The 20,977-nt window shown below is 37.8% G+C and overlaps 1 protein-coding gene and 2 long non-coding RNA genes across 5 annotated transcripts; all 3 read left to right on the forward strand.

Moving 5' to 3' along the window:
* The first annotated feature begins 431 nt into the window (after nt 1-431).
* LOC125315061 lies at nt 432-1,258 on the forward strand. Of its 2 annotated transcripts, XR_007198437.1 has the most exons (4): nt 432-572; nt 686-957; nt 1,048-1,118; nt 1,223-1,258. It is a non-coding gene; the product is annotated as an uncharacterized LOC125315061 (long non-coding RNA). The 2 variants fall into 2 exon arrangements; XR_007198436.1 differs by lacking the exons at nt 1,048-1,118; nt 1,223-1,258 and having other exon boundaries at nt 686-823; nt 910-1,036.
* A 17-nt stretch (nt 1,259-1,275) lies between these two features.
* Nucleotides 1,276-3,160, forward strand: LOC125315060. 2 transcript variants are annotated; one of them, XR_007198435.1, is made up of 4 exons: nt 1,276-1,306; nt 1,420-1,521; nt 2,379-2,487; nt 3,004-3,158. It is a non-coding gene; the product is annotated as an uncharacterized LOC125315060 (long non-coding RNA). The 2 variants fall into 2 exon arrangements; XR_007198434.1 differs by having other exon boundaries at nt 1,282-1,521; nt 3,004-3,160.
* Nucleotides 3,161-17,682: 14,522 nt separating this feature from the next.
* LOC125315231 (RNA pseudouridine synthase 4, mitochondrial-like) lies at nt 17,683-20,350 on the forward strand. Its single transcript, XM_048279672.1, has 8 exons — nt 17,683-17,872; nt 17,992-18,122; nt 18,209-18,256; nt 18,337-18,417; nt 18,521-18,634; nt 18,748-18,849; nt 19,711-19,819; nt 20,220-20,350. The coding sequence occupies exons 3-8, from the start codon at nt 18,245-18,247 to the stop codon at nt 20,348-20,350; spliced, it is 549 nt and encodes a 182-aa protein (XP_048135629.1). The 5' UTR covers nt 17,683-17,872; nt 17,992-18,122; nt 18,209-18,244.
* Nucleotides 20,351-20,977: the final 627 nt, after the last annotated feature.

Genomic DNA, 20,977 nt, shown 5'->3' on the forward strand with positions numbered 1-20,977 from the left:
ATCATGCCATCTCCGTCGATGAACCCTCCTTGTACCCTCGTCAAAGCTAAAGTCTCCTCGCTCCATCGATGGCGGATCGCTACCTCGTCCATTTTGGTGAATGTCGCAAACGAAGAGTTGTTGGGGTCCATCGTGTTGTCCTGCTAAAGCCGCGATAAGTTCATATGCCTTGTGATTGTTGATTTGGAGCATCATTAACGCGTGATTCTTGATTTGGAGTATTTGTTGATGAACTTTGTGCTTTGGGATACTGCTTTTATGTCTTGAGGGTATCCCAGTTCAAATTTAACGTTCATCTTGTGTTGTATAATTCCAAACAGGAGGTCATTTAACTGTGTTGCGGAACTGTTTTTGATTTGTACTATTAGAAGTATTGGAATTTGGTAGCTTGGTCGATGATTTGGGTCGAATGTCAGTGATAATGAGCCGGATGTTTCACTTGCTAGAAACTGAGGCTATAGTGATAGAGGCTTGATCACTTCGTGGTTTGCTTGCTGTAGGTCCGAAGAGAGTTCTCAGAGGGTAATCTCTCAGACGTTAGTGCTGAAACAGTGGATTGTCGTCTTAAAAGGGTAAGGTTTTTGCTTGATGCATTAACTAATTCTTTCTTTTTAGATGCTACACTTTCTATCACGACATGATGAAACGGATGATCAGTCTCTCTAATATTGGACGATAATGGAAGGTGGCAGCTAAAGACTCGATCAACTTGGGAGATCGAATCTATCTTCCAATCACTGTTAAAGAGTTGCCTTCAAAGAAGCAAGAGTGGCGTTGAAATTCAGAAGAAGTGAATTTTGTTCGTGGCCTTGTGTTGCATAAGGTTCAGATGCTTATGCATTTCTGTTGGTTACTAGATGTGTGTCAATTCGCTTTAGGCTTTTCACTTTCCACTTGCACTTTGAGCAGGACGAAGCCATTATTGCTGTGAATAAACCCCCTGGAATGCCTGTTCAAGTGAGCTATTTTTCTTCATTTGCTTCTTTCCCTTATCTTCGAAGAAATGTGGATGCAAGCTACAGTGATTTCTTTGGCAGGGTGGAGTAGGCATCAGTAGAAGCTTGGATGAGGTGGCCATCACTTGTTTGAAGTATGATCACCAAGAAAACCCTCGGCTGGTAAGTGCTCTGCGGACCTTTTACAACATCTTGTTGCGTAATTACAAGTAGATGGCTCTTCAAGGACATTAATGGCTTATTCAAACTCTTTTGACATTTTTAAGGTGCACAGACTTGACAAAGATTGCAGTGGCATCCTGTGATGGGCAGGACTAGTCCGTGAGAAAACTGTTGGAGCATTAAACAATGTCAGAAACACAGAGTATCCTTTTTGCCTTTTCTTCCAGTTAGGCACACGTTAATTCATAGTGAACTGCTAGTAGCACTTAAAGATTGACCTGATTCTCGAACCTTTTTTTAGGATACTGATAGCAGAAAGAGATTATTGCAACGGAAGTATTGGACACTTGTCATTGGATCACCTAGGCGATCAAAGGGAGTGATTTCTGCACCATTGGGAAAGGTGGGAATGTTTTTGGGCTTCATAACTATATGTTGGAGGCTTCTCCGTCTTTGATCAACGAAGATGCAAATGACTTCTTCTAGAATATGTTTTAGTCAACCTGTTTTATGCCATGCTATCTTTCTGTTATTTAGCAGAAAGGATACTTCGTTTCGTTATTCAAACTTGTTTTGCTTGTTAATTGATGTTTCTGTTGAGCATGAAAAGAATTAGCTCCTAGCCGGCTGTGAGAATGTTGCAAGGCAAATGAGCCTTAACTTCCCTAATTGAATGAGTCATGCACTCATGGCCAGAATGGTCTTAATTTCAATAGATTTTGTTATATCAGGAGAAATTCCCGAATGATTGTGATACGGAAGGAGTCAAGAAGTTTACTCCACGACTGTACTTTCACTTCAATTTATAATTTAAATTCAACATGGAACAAACATTGCTAAAGGAGTTCAGAATAATCAGGGTAGACCTGGAATATTTGCTTGCTTTCTGAATGTCTTTTCGGTGCCAACTCTTTGCTATCATCTAGGCTTCCCACTGTCTCTGCCTTTTCTGTGCATGGATTTGTGTTTTACGAACCGTATGCCTGGAAACGCAAATTTAGTAGGCTATCTTTTTTCTCAGGTTGCTTCAGCATTTTGCAGAAGACTGCTAAATATTTTTTTTTTTTTTGGTCAGAAGTGTTGTCATTTGACAACCTGCTATCTGCATATTTCTGTGGAGTATGGATGGATTGCACTGTTATGCTTTGAAATGGTTGTTTGACCATAAAATTTGATTTTCTATGCCTATTGGACACTAGTCAGACTACATCTTCTGTTTGACATTGAAGAACTTCTATTTATTACTTTACATTCTTTTAGGTGCTGATGGACAATGGGAAATCAGATCGTATAACGATTATCAATGGCAGTCATACGATCCCATCTCATCATGCACTAACAGAGTATCAAGTGATTGAATCTCGTCATGGTGAGTGATTGATGCTGACTGAAAGACATCTTATTAATTTGTACAATTTTGTTGCAGAGGGATTGATATGCTTTCTAGAAAATTGTTTTGCCCTTCATAAAGGTTTTATCTCTAGTTGTGACAGATTTATGTGCCTAAATCATCAACGGTCTGCGCAGTGTCCTGGATTGAAGAAAGCAATGACTGTCACATTTCCTATCGGTCATTAAATTTAATATCATCAGCATCTGTTCTAATCTAACCAATTTCTTGAAGTTCAGTGAGTCATTACTTAACTGGGGCATTCTATTGCTGACCTATCTTGCCAATAGAGCAGATCCCTCTCCGACCACGTGTTTAGATGCTTGAGGTCTTAAGGGTGCATTCCTTTTTATCATTTCTTTTTCCGGAAGAACAGCATTTGCGCCGGAGATACTAAATAATGCTTGGAATCACAAAATATAGAAGTGGGAAAAGCAAGTCAAGGGCTTTACTTGTGAACTTGCATGTTTTTCACGCTATTGTCGTCTAATGCAGGCTATACGTGGCTAGAGTTCTCACCGCTCACTGGAAGAAAGCATCAGGTATGTTATAACCAAGATGTTTACATTCCCAAAAAAGAACTTGAATCAAGATTTTATCTTATCAGTTTATGTGCACATCTTTGACTTCCATTCTGGACAAATTCTTCCACCTCTGTCCTCAACAGACTCCTGAACCTTGCTGAATAATAAAGAACCAAATTTGCCAATGTGTATCAGCGATAGAAATTGCTGTTATTCATTAACTTTGGAACCATTCAGGGCCAACTTTTGAACAATGCAAGAATAATCTGGCGCCCTTACGATACCGAGCAATTTCTGATCGTATGTCATTACCTTTGTTTTGCTTTTTTGGCTTTTTTACGTTTTGTCTCCAGTAGGGTTTAGTTAAGGCTTGAGGCAAAAATTTATATTCAGCTGAAAACAGCGTCGATCTGGCATAGGTTCATGCTTAATGGCCACGTTGGCATCTTTCGATAGGCAAATTAGATGGAGTTAACAGGGGAACTTGATTGCACTTTTTGAAAAATTTAAGGATTCAATTACATCTTCTCAATAAGTTTTAGGACTTATGGTATACTTACCCAAAAAATAGACTACTTACTTGGAATATTTAATATCATATTGCATAGTTAAAGCATAAGACGAAATCTCAACAAACTTAAAATTTGCAAATTAACACCGATTCTAATCTTGATCTCGTCGAAGAAATGTCGAATTGTCAACAAAATATAATTGAATAAAATCACTATAGAACATAAGAATTATCATGATGGAAACCATGACCAGTTCAAACTTTGGACAATTAAGTGTGAGCCTAGATATATGTATTACTCCAGTAAAACAAAATAAAATAATGACGAACTTGTGCTGTACCAATGTTGTAAGACTGTAATTTAGTTCATCCAACTAATTTTAACCAGCCGGTGTCGGCCATCCGACGACATAATATTTTAATTTTTTTACTATTTTTCTTGATTCTTTTTTTTTCTTTTGTTAGCGACCTGCTGAAGGAAGAAGAAGGAAGAAAAAATAAAAAATCATAAAGATAAAAATAAATAAAATATTATGTCTCCGGATGTGATGCAGAGCATTTGATTATGTCGTTAATGATCCCCATGTTGTCATGAAAACTATCGACTAGGATTGTCGATTATAAAGTTTTGATTATTTCTCTTAGAAATAAGATTGCTTTGCAGATTGATTGCGGAATTCATGGCGATTCACCGGAATGATTGCTAACCAGATTGACTAAAGATTCAAAGGCATATTCAAGATATGATTGATTGCTAATTCTATGGCATATTCAATATGTGATTGATTGCTGATTTCAAGCCATATCTTGCCCGATTACATGCTGATTTGACGGCATATCAAAGGCATATCAATGAGAGGCTGATTTGAGTCATTTTCTTTGATATTAGTAGAGCTTTTAAGGCTGTTATTAGCATGAAGAGGGTAGTGAACAAAATTTTGTGTTTTATTTCCTTGTCCTATTTCCTTTGACTTAGTCTCTCTATTTATATAGGAGTATTCTCCATTGTAAGGGCGGGTTTGGTGAATGAATGAGAATTACTCTCTTGAGTTGAATTTGCTTTATTTAGCTTTCTTTAGCCTAAATTAGATTCTTCCTCGATGGTGAACCAAAAGCCTTTTAGTCCCTTTTAAACTTGGTTGGTGGTTTTCCTTTAAACCTTAGTAGTGAGCTTCTGTCCCGAATCCCAATCTAGACTATTGGCTGGTGGCGTGCCTTTAGGCCTTGATCTAATTGTATCCAATCCTTATTCTCGTTCATCCTTTCATACCCATCCTAAAAACTCTAATCGGTCCATTACTCCTTCCAAAATCATTTAAAACGTATTCGCCCGCCTCATGCATGCATCGGGATGGCTGGTGTCGGCGAGCATCCACGTTAGCGCCGCCCTGCCAAAATTGGCCGGATGGACTGAAATGACACAATTGTAAAAAGTTTAGCATCGAATCCGTAGAAAATAAAGTATATGACTAAATTGACACAATTGCAATAATCTATGACTTGTTTGGTATTTCTCCAAGTGGCTCGATTATGGTATAACATATACATTAATGTCCAAATTGATAACAAAATTAAGTAATAAACAATCTCCAGTGTTGATCTTAAATTTACCGTTATTTGATTGATGAATATATATGTGTGTGCAAAGAAAACGATCCTCTCTTCGTACACACCAGGATGATATCTCTCTCTCGCTCACTCTAGAGTTACTCCCTTGCTCACCATGCATGTCACGCCCCGCACCCTTCGGCACGTCAACATCCCTACGCGGTCATTAAGTTGTGATGTCCCGGGACGCGTCACCGACCCATTCATTTTTTTTTTTTTTTCATCTTTGATTAAGCACATGCAAAACGTGCTACTTCCCCAGACAATATTAAAAACGATAGGAACAATCGGTAGGCAATCAACGGTAGCAAAAGATAATTGTATTTATATCGTTAACACTGGAAAGTATATTTGTCACGCAAGCCCCACTTCGGGGCTACTTCCTACAATCCTAAAAAATACCAACTTTAGGTTGGGGTTAACACTACTCCGTGTTAATTCAAAAAGGGATCCACGTCCACTTCCAGCTTTCCACGGCTAAGTGCCCGAAAAATGGTTAACAATAACGGGTGAGATATAAAATCTCCGTGAGTCAATGCCTAAGTCCGAGTAGGGCGCTGATTCACTAGGGTGGCTTAAACATATAGGTCGATATTAATAACAAATCAATAGCGTGTGACTCTCGCAATGCTCTAGCTACCACATTATCAAGCACAACTCAACAGTTAACCATTAAACACGTGTCAGCTTACCCCACCTTAATTCACATATTATACAGTACTCAACATGGCATTCAACCACACATAAATCAAGGCTCACAACCAGAACATTGATCACAACTTTCATGCGTAATGGAATAAAATAACATTAGTAAAATAATAAATCGATGCCTTATCATCAAAACCTTGGCAAGTTATCGTCAAAACCTCGATAGCTTATCGTCCAAATCTGAATAGCTTATCGCCCAAACTCTTAATAGCTTATTGACCAAGGTTAACTAATCCAACCATGGTTAACAAAAAGTAACTATAGTTAACTAAAAGTAACTGCGGTTAACGAAAAATAACTATGTTAATGAAAAGTAACTATAGTTAACTAAAAATAAATACGGTTACTATAACTAACCAGGGTTGACTAACCCTACCGCAATCAACTAACCCAATCGTGGTAAATTAACTTAACCCAACCATCATTAACTAAACTAACCCACAATTAACATAAAATAATCTATCCGTAAACGTAATTAATGTCCCAATCAGAGTTTGGGAATTAAATCATAAATAACGGCCGGTAACGACGGATGATCGGCATCAATGACTTGAGTGCAACAAGAGCGATCGTCGATGGCTCTTGGCCTCTCGGCTTGGCACGACGGTCGGCAACTTGAGCTTGGGGGTGGCGCATGGCATGGCAACGATGACCCGCGGCGGCGCGGCAACAAACGACGAACGGTGAAACTTGAATCAACGCCGAACAAATCGGGTTTCCACCAACCAGCCTCTGTCCAGCTCGGATCCACGAAATTCTATCAATTTTCTGGACAATTAGCCCTCATATCCAAATAGCTCTCGTTCTTAGGGTTGTGTAGGAGAAAACGGAGCTCAATTTGCCCTCCGGACGAAATCAAACAAACGATTTCTTCTCGAGCACGCTCAAAAAATTGAGAGAGAGAGAGAGAGAGAGAGAGAGAGAGAGAGAGAGAGCTCAGGATGGCTTTCACGAAAATTGGAGGGGAAGAGAGGAGAGAAAGAGAAGGTCACGGCCAACTTGGGGAAGTAAAAAAAGGTGGGGCCCACAAGTCAAATCCCCGTCAATGAGTTTCGTCTGTTATGAATAATATCCATGGGCAATTTGGTAACTTCACAAGCAAGGGTAGGTTAGTCATTTGGCATAAATGATTGAGGGTACTTTGGTAATTTAGCATCAATGGTAAAATGGTAATTTTTCAATGGGATATAATGGTCATTTCAAGGCAAAAGGGCAAAACGATAAATTTACCTTTAAGGGCAAAATGGTAAATTCACTTCTAAAGTTCGGCCAAGACTAGGCTCTGGCGCGAATGGTCTCAATACTTTAGTTCGACGATTAGACTATCTAGGCTTGATTTTTTTCGACCGATACTATTGAATTGTCCAAATCCCTTTTCGGACCAATTACAATTGTGTCCAACCATTGTCCCTTAAATCTCAAAAATCCCATATTATTCACCAAACCGAAATTCAAGACCAAAATCCATCAAATTTATTTTCTTACAGATCTCAAATTTCGGGATGTCACAATGCACCAGTAAAGTTGATCTTATTTGGAGTTTTCCCCGAAAGGTTGGCAAAATCATAGATTGAGATAATCATATTAGTAAGTGTCCCAATTATTATGGAAATAACAAAAAATGCACGTGCAAATGAAAGAACGATTTACAGATTAATAAGTTCAAGCATTATTTTTTTTTTCCAGTTGATTTTAATGTTGTAGTTATTTGATTTAAATGTCTATAAAACCGGTTCTCGATTTCTAGCATCACACAAAAGCTCAATTTAATAGCGGCATCTCCTACGCATTGGGGTATTTTTTACTTTTTTGGAGACTTTCATGAAAACGTGCAGTTTTCAAGATCTGAAATTTCATGTTTAAAGATGACATGCTAATGATCTCTCTCTCTCTCTCTCTCTCTCTCTCTCTCTCTCTCTCTCTCCCTCCATTAAGGTTGTTGCCTTCCATTGAATCATGGATCTAAGGCGAACAGCCCTAATATGTTTCATCACGCGCCCTCGTTATGGCAAGGCCGTTGTAAGCCCTCGGCCTCCCTCGCTATGGCTAGCGAGGGCCTAGGCAAGGGCCGCTCCCATCTCCCACGGTTGGCGAGGGCTTCACAACTCTCACCCCGGGATCGGCAGCCACAACGACCCTATCAAGAAAAAAAATCAACCAAATAATAAAAAAAAATCTGGATTTTTTTTTTTAAATTTGGAAATCATCCATATCGGCATTGGTTGTGCCACAAAATACAACTGGCACTATTGGATTGCCGCGTCAGCGATTTTTTACTAAAATTAACTAAAATGACTACATTGGTAATTCATTAAAAGGTTTAAGACTAAATTGACTTTGAACTGAAATTGCCACCGTATAATAGGTTTAAGACTTTTTTTGGACAATTTTCCCAAGACTTTATCCTAAATTAATAATGTGGCCTTTTAATAAGTTCTAGAGTTAATTTTTTTTTCCAATTTATTTTAACGTTGCGGTTATTTGAGGAAGATGTATATAAAACCAGTTCTCTCTTTCTAGCAGCACACAAAAGCTCAATTTAATAGCGTCATCTTCTACGCATTCGGGTATTTTAAATTTTTTTGACACTTTCATGAAAATGTTCAGTTTTCAAGATCTCAAATTTCATGTTTAAAGATGATATGCTAATGACATAACTCTCTCTCTCTCTCTCTCTCTCTCTCTCTCTCTCTCTCTCTCTCTCTCTCTCAATGAACCTTCATTAAGGTTGTTGCCTTCCATTGAATCATGGATCTAAGATGAGTGACCCTAATATGTTTCGTCACGAGCCCTTGTTGTGGCTAGCGAGGACCTAGGCGAGGGCCGCTCCCTTCTCCCATTGTCGGCGAGGGCTTCATTGCTCTCGTCCCGAGGTCGGCAGCCATAGCAGCCCTGTGAAGGAAAAAAGTAAAAGAAAAAAAAAATCAACCAAATAATTAAAAAATCTGAATTTTTTTTTTAAATTTAGAAATCATCCATATCAACGTCGGTCATGCCACGTAAAACAACCGACACTATTGAACCGCCACGTCAGCGATTTCTACCTAAAATTAGTCGGAATGACTATATTGACAATTCATTAAAAGATCTAGGACTAAATTGGCTTAATTCTCCGTACAATAGGTTCAAGACCTTTTTTTTTTTTATAATTTCCCCAAGACTTTATCCTAAATTACTAATGTTACCTTTTATCGTGTTTTTGTTTTTTTATCCGTCTACAGAATTTCTTGTCATAGGGAAAAAGGAAATTTTGAATACTTGACATGAAGTAATTATCGAGAATATCGTGTTCTGAGAGTACCAAAAAAAAAAAAGGGGCGAGAAAGGGGGCAAGACGCGCCACCCCCATTGACCTATGCCATACAATACGACGTTGTCTCGTTCATCAGAGGTCTTCTTTAAACCTTCAGAACTATCAAATCAACCTTGACTTTGAGGTACTAGAATCATGGGTGATTTGTTACCTAACTTATTATTATTTTTTTGGGCCAAAATTTGTTACCTAATTTTACTATTCCATTAGACATTCAACGGGCAGAGTTCCATTATAGATTGCGTGGAGGCCATGCACGTCTAGTACAGGTGCATTGTTTCGTGGAAGATTGAACAACAATTCTGGTCTGATGCAGTCTCTATCTATCCTTATGGACCTATCATCAATGTCGGACTGCTCTATGTAGGCATACTAAGATGCTCACTCTTCGTTTTGGTGCACATGCGTGCTGACACGGCATCAAAAGAACTTAATCTCGTGACTAAAATGAAGGCAAGCTCACATGCTTGAGGGTTCTTGAGCTCTTTCGGTCTTACTAAAGCGAGGTGATTTATGAGGTCAGTCCCATGACACCAAGGCCTTAACTTCCTCTTTTCCTTTTCTTAAATTATGTACTGGTACTAGCGCAAAAACCCGACTACTAGAAAGGCTTCTGGAATATTTTGCAAATTGTACTCATGGACCGATTGAGTTCAGCCTGTGCAGGAGTCCCAAACGCAGGGCAGTTTGCGCGTAGTTGTCCGAGATTCAATCATGTAGGCCTTCAATTCTTACGTTGAAAAGAAAGATCCCCGACGGCATAAGTAACTGTGTCAACCCTGAAGATTGAGGCTTTTAACTTCCCATTCGAGGGACTTAGATATTATCTGTGGCCGGCGGCCCACACCCCTCTATTTAGGTTACTCACTTATGTCGTGGGGCTGCTGTGTATTTCGTTGACTACGAAAACTAATCACGGACAAATAGCTTTTTCAAGAAATACTAGGAGAATAGCATAGGTGCAACGGACCCACTGACGTCAGTCTACTCTAGCAATTCAGATTGAGCTCAGCATCTAATAGAGACCATAGTGACTAAGCCTCGTAGAACTCTCCCTCCGTCGTCTCACAGAATTTTTGTACTCGTCATCATGGACACAAATTAAATAAGAATATATTAAAATTCGGCACACAATCAAAATAAATTAGAACGTAAAAACGAAAAAGAAAAATCGTGACACAAAAGTTTATCCAAATTTATTCTTAAATAGAGCTACATTCAGTAGAGAATTTCACTATAACTAACACTTATCATCTCTCTATTATTTATGTTACTTATAAGCAAAAAAAAAGTATATACAACAATAACTATTTATGTTACTTAAACTATAAAAGTCATTTGGTGTCTAAGGAGTGTTGTCATCGGACTCCCACCCGTTCACCGAGGAGCAAGGATCTCATGGTTTTCTATCAATAAGAATATGAATCGCAATCTAACAAAATGGACTATATTTTCCTTCTCCGACCAGACTTCTGATTCGTGGACTACCAATAGAAACATTATTGGTCAGTCCAGGAAGAAGTCATTGGCATTACTTCCACTGGAATGCTTGTCTTCTTTGGTGGACCGTCGAGCAAAGAAGTTCGGACTCCAAGACATTGGTTCCATGAATCTGGGAAGGAATTTGACTGTAGAGATATAGCCATCTTCTTGATATCTTTGACTTCTTTTCTTGAGTAAAAAGTAGGTCACGAGAGTTCACTAGCGATTGTAACATAAAGTAGATCCCCACCGCCCAAGTAAAAAGCCTATTCTCAGTTTAGGCACTCTGAACTTTTGGACAATGAGGATTTGACTTCTGAAAGTGACAGAAAAAAAAAAAAAGGATGCAAAGCGTGCAAGCAACTGATATGTTCTCGACTCATAATTTATGAGCTTAAAGTTTTTTTCCAACGGAAATTTCAACTACATTATGTAACATTGGGGTCAAACTTGATGCTCCATGTTGTAGTGTACCACTAAGAGGTGCTATTGGACTTTGATTATGATCTCCAAGAGAAAGTTGTTTAATTTGCTTCTCATTCAATGTGAAAAACTCCTGTTTTCCAATGCTCAGGAAACTAAAGATAGAATATGGTCTAAAATTACAAAGCCCTAGATTCCAAAAATTTCATGCCCATTTGTTAGAAACAATTAGCATATTTCCTTTTGTTATTAGTATCTCTCAGGATAATGCATATGTCTCCCTTGATGGGACATATCCCTATTTGAATACCATTGATAGTATATTTATCTGCTACCTTCAATAGTCATCTAATGACTAGGGGTGATTCGTTCCTGACCCCGTTAAGTCTTACCCCGGAAACGGTGGATTATTAGTAGATGTGAGTAACAAGGAATTTAATTTTAATATATCAATTGAAATTAGGTTTGCATTTAAGAAATAAATAATAATCGATGGTTATTAGGTTTACTTCTAATAAATAAGAATAACTGACTTGGTCTAAGCAATCCGATTCCCTCTTGAAATGGGAAATTGGACCGAAAATCATCGGTTTCAATTTTATGAAACGGAAACCGGACCGGTGCCCTCGGGAACAAGACCGAACTAGTCAATCTGTATTGCCCACCCTTACTAATGATTAATAAAGCCTGACTAAGGTACTCTTCAGTTTTTACATATAAAAATATACAAAAATTACAAAAAATTCTCTCTCGCTTTATTTCGTATTTTGGAGTAAGAGTTAGGCAACTCTAAGGAAATTTTTAGTGTGCTTGGTGTGAGATGCCCAATTGCATGCCCAAGTGCACAGCAGCCACGACACTCTCTTGTCGCGTGGCGGGCCCAACAACTACGACAGCTTCCTGTCCCGAAGCTTGGATAGTATCCACGACAACACACAACAGCTACATCGATGTAGCCTACACAAGTCAACCAGTATTCCTTTTAGCATAGCGAACCAGCTTCTTTCAAAAAAAGAATTTCAAACTTGAGTTGACATCTTCTAAGTCATCTTGAGTTTAAGGAAATGTTAGAGATAATTATGCATATGTTTCCCTTGATTGATCAAATTGATATTATGTTTATCATGTTACCATAAAAGTCATAAATAAAGTCTATAAACAAACTCACGTACTCTTTATTTGGCAAATACAAAAATATACGGAATTTATACAATTTTCTCTTAAGCATTATTATTATCTTGCTTTTGTACTTATTAGTCCATCAAAGCCAAAGTTCAGAGAATGTTTGCTTATGTTTTCGCCACGTGGCTCTATGTGGTAAGATACATGGTAAAGTTTTACCACATGACTCACATTTGCCCACTAAGTTCTAGCCCATATCTTTACTTCTTTCACTTTTCCTTTAGATGAAATTCAACTTCTTATATTTGACATGGAAAAGCATAGCCTTCCAAGTTGTCGGACCTCTGCACTCTTGCCTCTAGAATATAAACAAAAGGAAAAAGAAGGGCAATTATTAGCATATAGACAATTACTTTGAACATTTACAGCTCATTCATTTGAACATCTTCCATACTCAATTTTCTCGATCGGATTCGATACCGAAATTGATGTGGTATTATGGTAAAGGCCATGAGTATAGAATCAGTAACATTGGAAATAATAAGCCAAACAAAGATGTTAAAATGCATACAGTTTTTTTTTTTGTAATACTAGAGATATTAAACCTCATATACTATATGAGTTTACCAAATAATATGAAGAACAATAAGTGGCCAGATAAGTTAGTTGGCTCATTGAACTACCCAATATAGATCTAGCAAACATCATTCGATAGACACATTTAGCATCTATATCTTAATATCACTAACTTCTCTTAACTCACAAGTCATGGGAGGAGTGGAGATGGAGCAAAACCCTAACCATGATCAGTCACATCATGCAAAAGTGATGCCACAAGAGCAAGTTGACACCCATATTCATGCACTCTCAAACTTTCCTCCTCCGTATCCTTGAAGTTGGAACTTCGTGATGATTTCGAGAAAGGACAAAAGGAAAGTGGGGAATTCCTCAGGTACATTCTTTTCAAATGTACCAAACCTTTCTCATCGTGGCAACTTCATTGACCCCCAAAAGGAAAGGGAATCAGCAACTCAGAATTGCACCACGTGGATGTCCAAGAAGTAGCCTCCATTCCCAAAAGTCATCGGCTACTTTCCAAAGTGAGAACCACTTTAGGGCTTTAGTATAAATTAGCATCAAGGAGATCCATCTCTCCATGCAATGTGTAGTGCATAATCCTACCAAAAAATGGCTAAAAATCCGCAGTCTCCTGGTTTAGCAGCTCTTCTTCTTCCTCTGCTATTGCTGGGCTCGGTGATCTTCAAGACAGAAGCCATTAGGCCATTGGAGGTTGCGGGGTTGTCCCGTGCTTTGGTGAGCGAGGATCGTATCTCTGAAAAGAAATCGCCATTTGGAATGACGATCAATGACTCGGGCCCAAGCCTTGGTGGTCCCGGGCACAGATACAAGGCCCAATGGCTTGCAGGTTGAAGCAACGAGAACCGTCCGAGCCCCGATGCAGGACACAAATAGCTGCGACCAGCCATTCCCTACAGTGCCAGAGGGTATACAGGCCATCGGTACATCTAGATCTTTGGATTAGGGTGGATCTCGCATGAGGTTCACTTGATTGGACTCAAGACATGTAGGGGTTCATAGATGAGAACTTAGTCAGATTGTTGTTAAAGTACCGCACGTGTTTTATTTCAAAATGTTTGTTGTTTGATCAATTGAGAGCTATAGAGCATTGAAGCTCACGTCCGACGTGAGGTACTCAAATTGTCACAGTGTACTTTGCCTTTATGGTTCTCCTTAATTATGTTAAAGTACATAATTATCGGGTGGTTATACGGATTTATTTTCTTTTCATGTTTTTTAATTGCTTCTTTCTTCTTCTTCTTCTCCTTTTTAACTTTGGGAATTGCCTTTGTTGCCGATGACTTTTCGAGTCAATCCACTCCATCTGAATCCTAAAAGTTGAGCCACAGGCGAAAAGAACACAAGGTGTCATCAGTCAACTTTAATTATAGGTATCGCAATCCTTATCTTTCTTTCTATTTTTGTCAGACTAATTGTATGCATCATCTTTTTAGGAGTATTAGTAATGACTTCAGCTTCATTTATATTATGAAATATGCATGAAGTGAAAAATATTTCATGAAACCGATCGCTTATATTTCTCATAAAAATAAGTGAATGAAAAATATTTTCATTATTCACGAAAATACTTATAAGAAAATTATTGTTAATAATGAAAATATTTTATGTTAACTAATTATTTTAAGCAATAAAATAGATCAGCCCTATAAAAAAAATCTTAATTATTCATTTTTCCCAAAACAAGTGAAGTCTTTGTGTCACATGTAAATGAAAGGTGCTGGAGAACTGGTATTATAGGCATAGCTTGAAATTAATGTTCTCGTTCAATATTTTTAATTGGAGGAAGAAGAGGGATTACAAATGGCATGAAAAAAACATTTAGTAACAACAAAACCATTTACTTCAAAATTCGAAGGAACACCTATGTTCAAGGAGATTGTTTCTTCATGCAAAAATGAGTGTACAAAATATTGACTATTAATCATTTATCGCTAAATTCAGAGAGAGAAGAGGAAAAGAAACCGCTAGCCCGACATTCGACTTTACTTGTTAATTATTTCTGATCACACGAATTTTCAATCAATGTGTGCTTTATGCAAAATACACGATGGTGGTGTGTGGATCTATAGTTGAGATTATATCGTTCTCGACAAGATCGTTAGGGAAGCTTTTTCCAAGAGGAAATATAGGTCGCGCAATATTAAAGATGTGCTTTTTAATTATAATATTAAAAACTAAATTTCCTATCTTGGTTAGAAGTGCCTATTTTTAATGAAGAGAGCGAGAGAATGAAAATTTGTATTAACGCAGTTGAAAAAAAAGAGCGCCATTTTATCCTTTTTTTTATGACAAAAAAAAATCTTGTGTTTCGCCCGATTCAACCTTTTTGAAGCTCGTGACTCTTGAAAATTTTATTTAAATATTGACACGTAAATTCAAATATAAATCTATCATGTACTTTTTATTTTTTAATAATATTATTAATTTGGATGAGAAAGTAAAAAAAATATTTTTTTAGCTTAAGTGTAAACAAACGGGCCTAATTGTTGAAATATGAGATCAAATTACATAAACATAGCATGTATCCAAATAGCCATTGATATACAGTCTAGGAACTAAATATTGGATTACGTGGGTAATTAAGTTTTTTCGTAAGTGTAAGTGTTACCGATAAATAGGGAATGGGGTTGATCAGCATTAGCGATCCTTCTAGTTCTTAACATTGTCAAAAGGGCGCCCACCTCTTATTGGACTTCCATATCGAGAACTAGTTATTTCATACCGCAAGAAAATTCGAAGCCCGTTATCGCAATCCACTAAGATTTTAGTGACCAAGAACTCCTCCACACGAAATGTGATGTTACTCGTTAAGAGCCAATTTGCTGATGACGTAAATCAAATGTTAAAAAAAATCACGTCAGCATTTTTCGTTAATTAAATTGAATGAAATTCGCGAAAGAACTCGATTTTTACACAAAATCGAGTCCTCAACAAGGGTCTCCTCTCTCAAGTCCTCGCTAGTCGTGGGCGAGGTGACCCTTGACCGGATTTAGTGAAGGCCAACCTTGCATGCAGCTGGTGAGCATTGCCTTGGCGAGGCCGGCCCTCGCTAGTGGCTTTCAAGGGCAGCATAGCTTGGCTCTCTCCAAGCATCTCAAGCCGGATCTGGTGAAGGCCAACCTTGCCTACAGCTAGTGAGCGTTGCCTTGACGAGGCCGGCCCTCGCTAATGGCTTTCGAGGGCAGCATAGCTCGGCTCTCTCCAAGCATCTTAGGTAGCTGGCCATCGCTTGAGACCGGCTATCGCGACAAGGAAAGAGAAAGCAGAAAAAAAAATCAAGAACAAAAATGAAATTGAGGTTAGGCTTTTTTTTTTTTAAGATTAATACAATAACTTTATGCTCTTATTTGAAATGAAGTTTGCTTTAGGCTCTTATTTGAGAAAATGAAAGCACTTAGGCCTTTATTTAAACAAATTCTATTCCAAGCCCTTATTTGAGAAATGAGGGTACTTTAGGCAATTATTTGAAATTTTCGCTAAAACTTATTACGAAAGTACAATTAAGTCCTAAAACTTGGCAAGTTTGTGCAATTAAGCCCTTTTATTAATCTTGTTCAACTTGACAAATGAAAAATTCTAACAAGTTTTAGGGCTTTATTACACCAAGTTTACAAGTTTTAAGACTTGACTTCATCTTTGAAAGTTTAAGAACTCAATTTCACTTTTGTGACAAGTTTTAAGACTTTATAGCACTTTTTGAAAGTTTAAGAACTCAATTGTTCTTTTGTGTTAGGTTTCTATTCATTTATTGCACATTTTGAAAGTTTTAAGATGCAACAGTATTTAACCGATAAGTTTTAAGTGTGCATTTATTCTATTTTTCAAGAGGGATTTGCAGGACACAACCGTTTACTCAGAAATTTTCCTTTTGAAAGGAAATAATTATATTCACGACTCATCCACCACGAGACAATTGGCCTAATGATTAAATTGTCTTAATGTGGCGTCCTATGTTGCGTCCTATGTGGTGTTGAGGTTAACTAAAGCATTAAAACAACGTCGTTTTGATTTGAATCCTAATTCTTACACAAAATTTTAATTAAATTAGGTGAAAAATGCCAAAAAATCCATGAAAAGACATACTTAAAGAAAAAAAAACTAAAACTTAAGAAAAAAAAAAAAAACTCAAGCCCTCTACCTTAACCACCGTCCCATCCGGTGATGGGACATTGGCAATGGTTATTGACTCAAGATGAGGGCGCCACAGGCGAAATAGTTTTTATACAAAATTTAGTTTTTTTAATTTTTAATTTAATTTAATTAAAATATAAGTTAAAATTATCAATGGATGAAAATGCCATTGACAAGTCGGAATATTTAGCAGACCCACGAGATCTAACTCTTATTTGAAATAATATTGATTTAAGTTTTTATTTAAAACAAATGATGAAACTTCCAAGTACTTATTAATAAGTACTTTTCATAAAAATGTACTAAGACTTTCATTTGTTGCTTGAAAAATTGTCCGAACCCAGCAAAATGACGGCTTAGCCGCAGACTGATCATGCCATCTCCGTCCATGAACCCTCCTTGTACCCTCGTCAAAGCTAAAGTCTCCTCGCTCCATTGATGGCGGATCGCTACCTCATCCATTTTGGAGAATGTCGCAAACGAAGAGTTGTTGGGGTCCATCGTGTTGTCCTGCTAAAGCTGCGATAAGTTGATATGCCTTGTGATTGTTGACTTGGAGCATCATTAACGCGTGATTCTTGATTTGGAGTGTTTCTTGATGAACTTTGTGCTTTGGGATACTGCTTTTATGTCTTGAGGGTATTCCAGTTCAAATTTAACGTTCATCTTGTGTTGTATAATTCCAAACAGGAGGTCATTTAACTGTGTTGTGGAACTGTTCTTGATTTGTACTATTAGAAGTATTAGAATTTGGTAGCTTGGTCGATGATTTGACTCGAATGTCAGTGATAATGAGCCGGATGTTTCACTTGCTAGAAACTGAGGCTATAGTGATAGAGGCTTGATCACTTCGTGGTTTGCTTGCTGTAGGTCCGAAGAGAGTTCTCAGAGGGTAATCTCTCAGACGTTAGTGCTGAAACAGTGGATTGTCGTCTTAAAAGGGTAAGGTTTTTGCTTGACGCATTAACTAATTCTTTCTTTTAGATGCTACACTTTCTATCACGACATGATGAAACGGATGATCAGTCTTTCTAACATTGGACGATAATGGAAGGTGGCAGCTAAAGACTCGATCAACTTGGGAGATCGAATCTATCTTCCAATCACTGTTGAAGAGTTGCCTTCAAAGAAGCAAGAGTGGCGCTGCAATTCAGAAGAAGTGAATTTTGTTCGTGGCCTTGTGTTGCATAAGGTTCAGATGCTTATGCATTTCTCTTGGTTACTAGATGTGTGTCAATTCGCTTTAGGCTTTTCACTTTCCACTTGCACTTTGAGCAGGACGAAGCCATTATTGCCGTGAATAAACCCCCTGGAATGCCTGTTCAAGTGAGCTATTTTTCTTCATTTGCTTCTTTCCCTTATCTTCAAAGAAATGTGGATGCAAGCTACAGTGATTTCTTTGGCAGGGTGGTGTAGGCATCAGTAGAAGCTTGGATGAGGTGGCCATTACTTGTTTGAAGTATGATCACCAAGAAAACCCTCGGCTGGTAAGTGCTCTGGGGACCTTTTACAACAACCTGTTGCGTAATTACAAGTAGATGGCTCTTCAGGGACATTAATGGCTTATTAAACTCTTTTTACATTTTTAAGGTGCACAGACTTGACAAAGATTGCAGTGGCATCCTGGTGATGGGCAGGACACAAACAAGTGCAACATTTTTGCACTCCCTATTCCATGAGAAAACTGTTGGAGCATTAAACAATGTCAGAAACACGGAGTATCCTTTTTGCCTTTTCTTCCAGTTAGGCACACGTTAATTCATAGTGAACTGCTAGTAGCACTTAAAGATTGACCTGATTCTCGAACCTTTTTTTAGGATACTGATAGCAGAAAGAGATTATTGCAACGGAAGTATTGGGCACTTGTCATTGGATCACCTAGGCGATCAAAGGGAGTGATTTCTGCACCACTGGGAAAGGTGGGAATGTTTTTGGGCTTCATAACTATATGTTGGAGGCTTCTCCGTCTTTGATCATCGAAGATGCAAATGACTTCTTCTAGAATATGTTTTAGTCAACCTGTTTTATGGCATGCTATCTTTCTGTTATTTAGCAGAAAGGATACTTCGTTTCGTTATTCAAACTTGTTTTGCTTGTTAATTGATGTTTCTCTTGAGCATGAAAAGAATTAGCTCCTAGCCGGCTGTGAGAATGTTGCAAGGCAAATGAGCCTTAACTCCCCTAATTGAATGAGTCATACACTCATGGCCAGAATGGTCTTAATTTCAATAGATTTTGTTATATCAGGAGAAATTCCCGAATGATTGTGATACGGAAGGAGTCAAGAAGTTTACTCCACGACTGTAATTTCACTTCAATTTATAATTTAAATTCAACATGGAACAAACATTACTAAAGGAGTTCAGAATAATCAGGGTAGACCTGGAATATTTGCTTGCTTTCTGAATGTCTTTTCGGTGCCAACTCTTTGCTATCATCTAGGCTTCCCACTGTCTCTGCCCTTTTTGTGCATGAATTTGTGTTTTACGAACCGTATGCCTAGAAACGCAAATTTAGTAGGCTATCTTTTTTCTCAGGTTGCTTCAGCATTTTGCAGGAGACTGTTAAATATTGTTTTTTTTTTTTTTTGGTCAGAAGTGTTGTCATTTGACAACCTGCTATCTGCATATTTCTGTGTAGTATGGATGGATTGCAGTGTTATGCTTTGAAATGGTTGTTTGACCATAAAATTTGATTTTCTATGCCTATTGGACACTATTCACACTACATATTCTGTTTGACATTGAAGAACTTCTATTTATTACTTTACATTCTTTTAGGTGCTGATGGACAATGGGAAATCAGATCGTACAACGATTATCAATGGCAGTCATACGATCCCATCTCATCATGCACTAACAGAGTATCAAGTGATTGAATCTCGTCATGGTGAGTGATTGATGCTGACTGAAAGACATCTTAGTAATTTGTAGAATTTTGTTGCGGTGGGATTGATATGCTTCCTAGAAAATTGTTTTGCCCTTCATAAAGGTTTTATCTCTAGTTGTGACAGATTTATGTGCCTAAATCATCAACGGTCTATGCAGTGTCCTGGATTGAAGAAAGCAATGATTGTCACATTTTCTGTTGGTCATTAAATTTAATATCATCAGCATCTGTTCTAATCTAACCAATTTCTTGAAGTTGAGTGAGTCATTACTTAACTGGGGCATTCTATTGCAGACCTATCTTGCCAATAGAGCAGATCCCTCTCCGACCACGTGTTTAGAGGCTTGAGGTCTTAGGATGCATTCCTTTTTATCATTTCTTTTATTGTCGTCTAATGCAGGCTATACGTGGCTAGAGCTGTCACCGCTCACTGGAAGAAAGCATCAGGTATGTTATAACCAAGATGTTTACATTCCCAAAAAAGAACTTGAATCAAGATTTTGTCTTATCAGTTTACGTGCACATCTCTGACTTCCATTCTGGAAAAATTCTTCCACCTCTGTCCTCAACAGACTCCTGAACCTTGCTGAATAATAAAGAACCAAATTTGCCAATGTGTATCAGCGATAGAAATTGCTGTTATTCATTAACTTTGGAACCATTCAGGGCCAACTTTTGAACAATGCAAGAATAATCTGGCGCCCTTACGATACCGAGCAATTTCTGATCGTATGTCATTACCTTTGTTTTGCTTTTTTGGCTTTTTTACGTTTTGTCTCCAGTAGGGTTTAGTTAAGGCTTGAGGCAAAAATTTATATTCAGATGAAAACAGCGTCGATCTGGCATAGGTTCAAGCTTAACGGCCATGTTGGCATCTTTCGATAGGCAAATTAGATGGAGTTAACGGGGGAACTTGATTACACTTTTTGAAAAATTTAAGGATTCAATTACATCTTCTCAATAAGTTTTATGACTTATGGTGTACTTACCCAAAAAATAGACTACTTACTTGGAATATTTAATATCATATTGCATAGTTAAAGCATAAGATGAAATCTCAACAAACTTAAAATTTGCAAATTAACACTGATTCTAATCTTGATCTCGTCGAAGAAATGTCGAATTGTCAACAAAATATAATTGAATAAAAGCACGATA

The sequence above is a fragment of the Rhodamnia argentea genome, chromosome 5 (genome assembly GCF_020921035.1).
Source record: "Rhodamnia argentea isolate NSW1041297 chromosome 5, ASM2092103v1, whole genome shotgun sequence".
Lineage (NCBI taxonomy): Eukaryota > Viridiplantae > Streptophyta > Magnoliopsida > Myrtales > Myrtaceae > Rhodamnia > Rhodamnia argentea.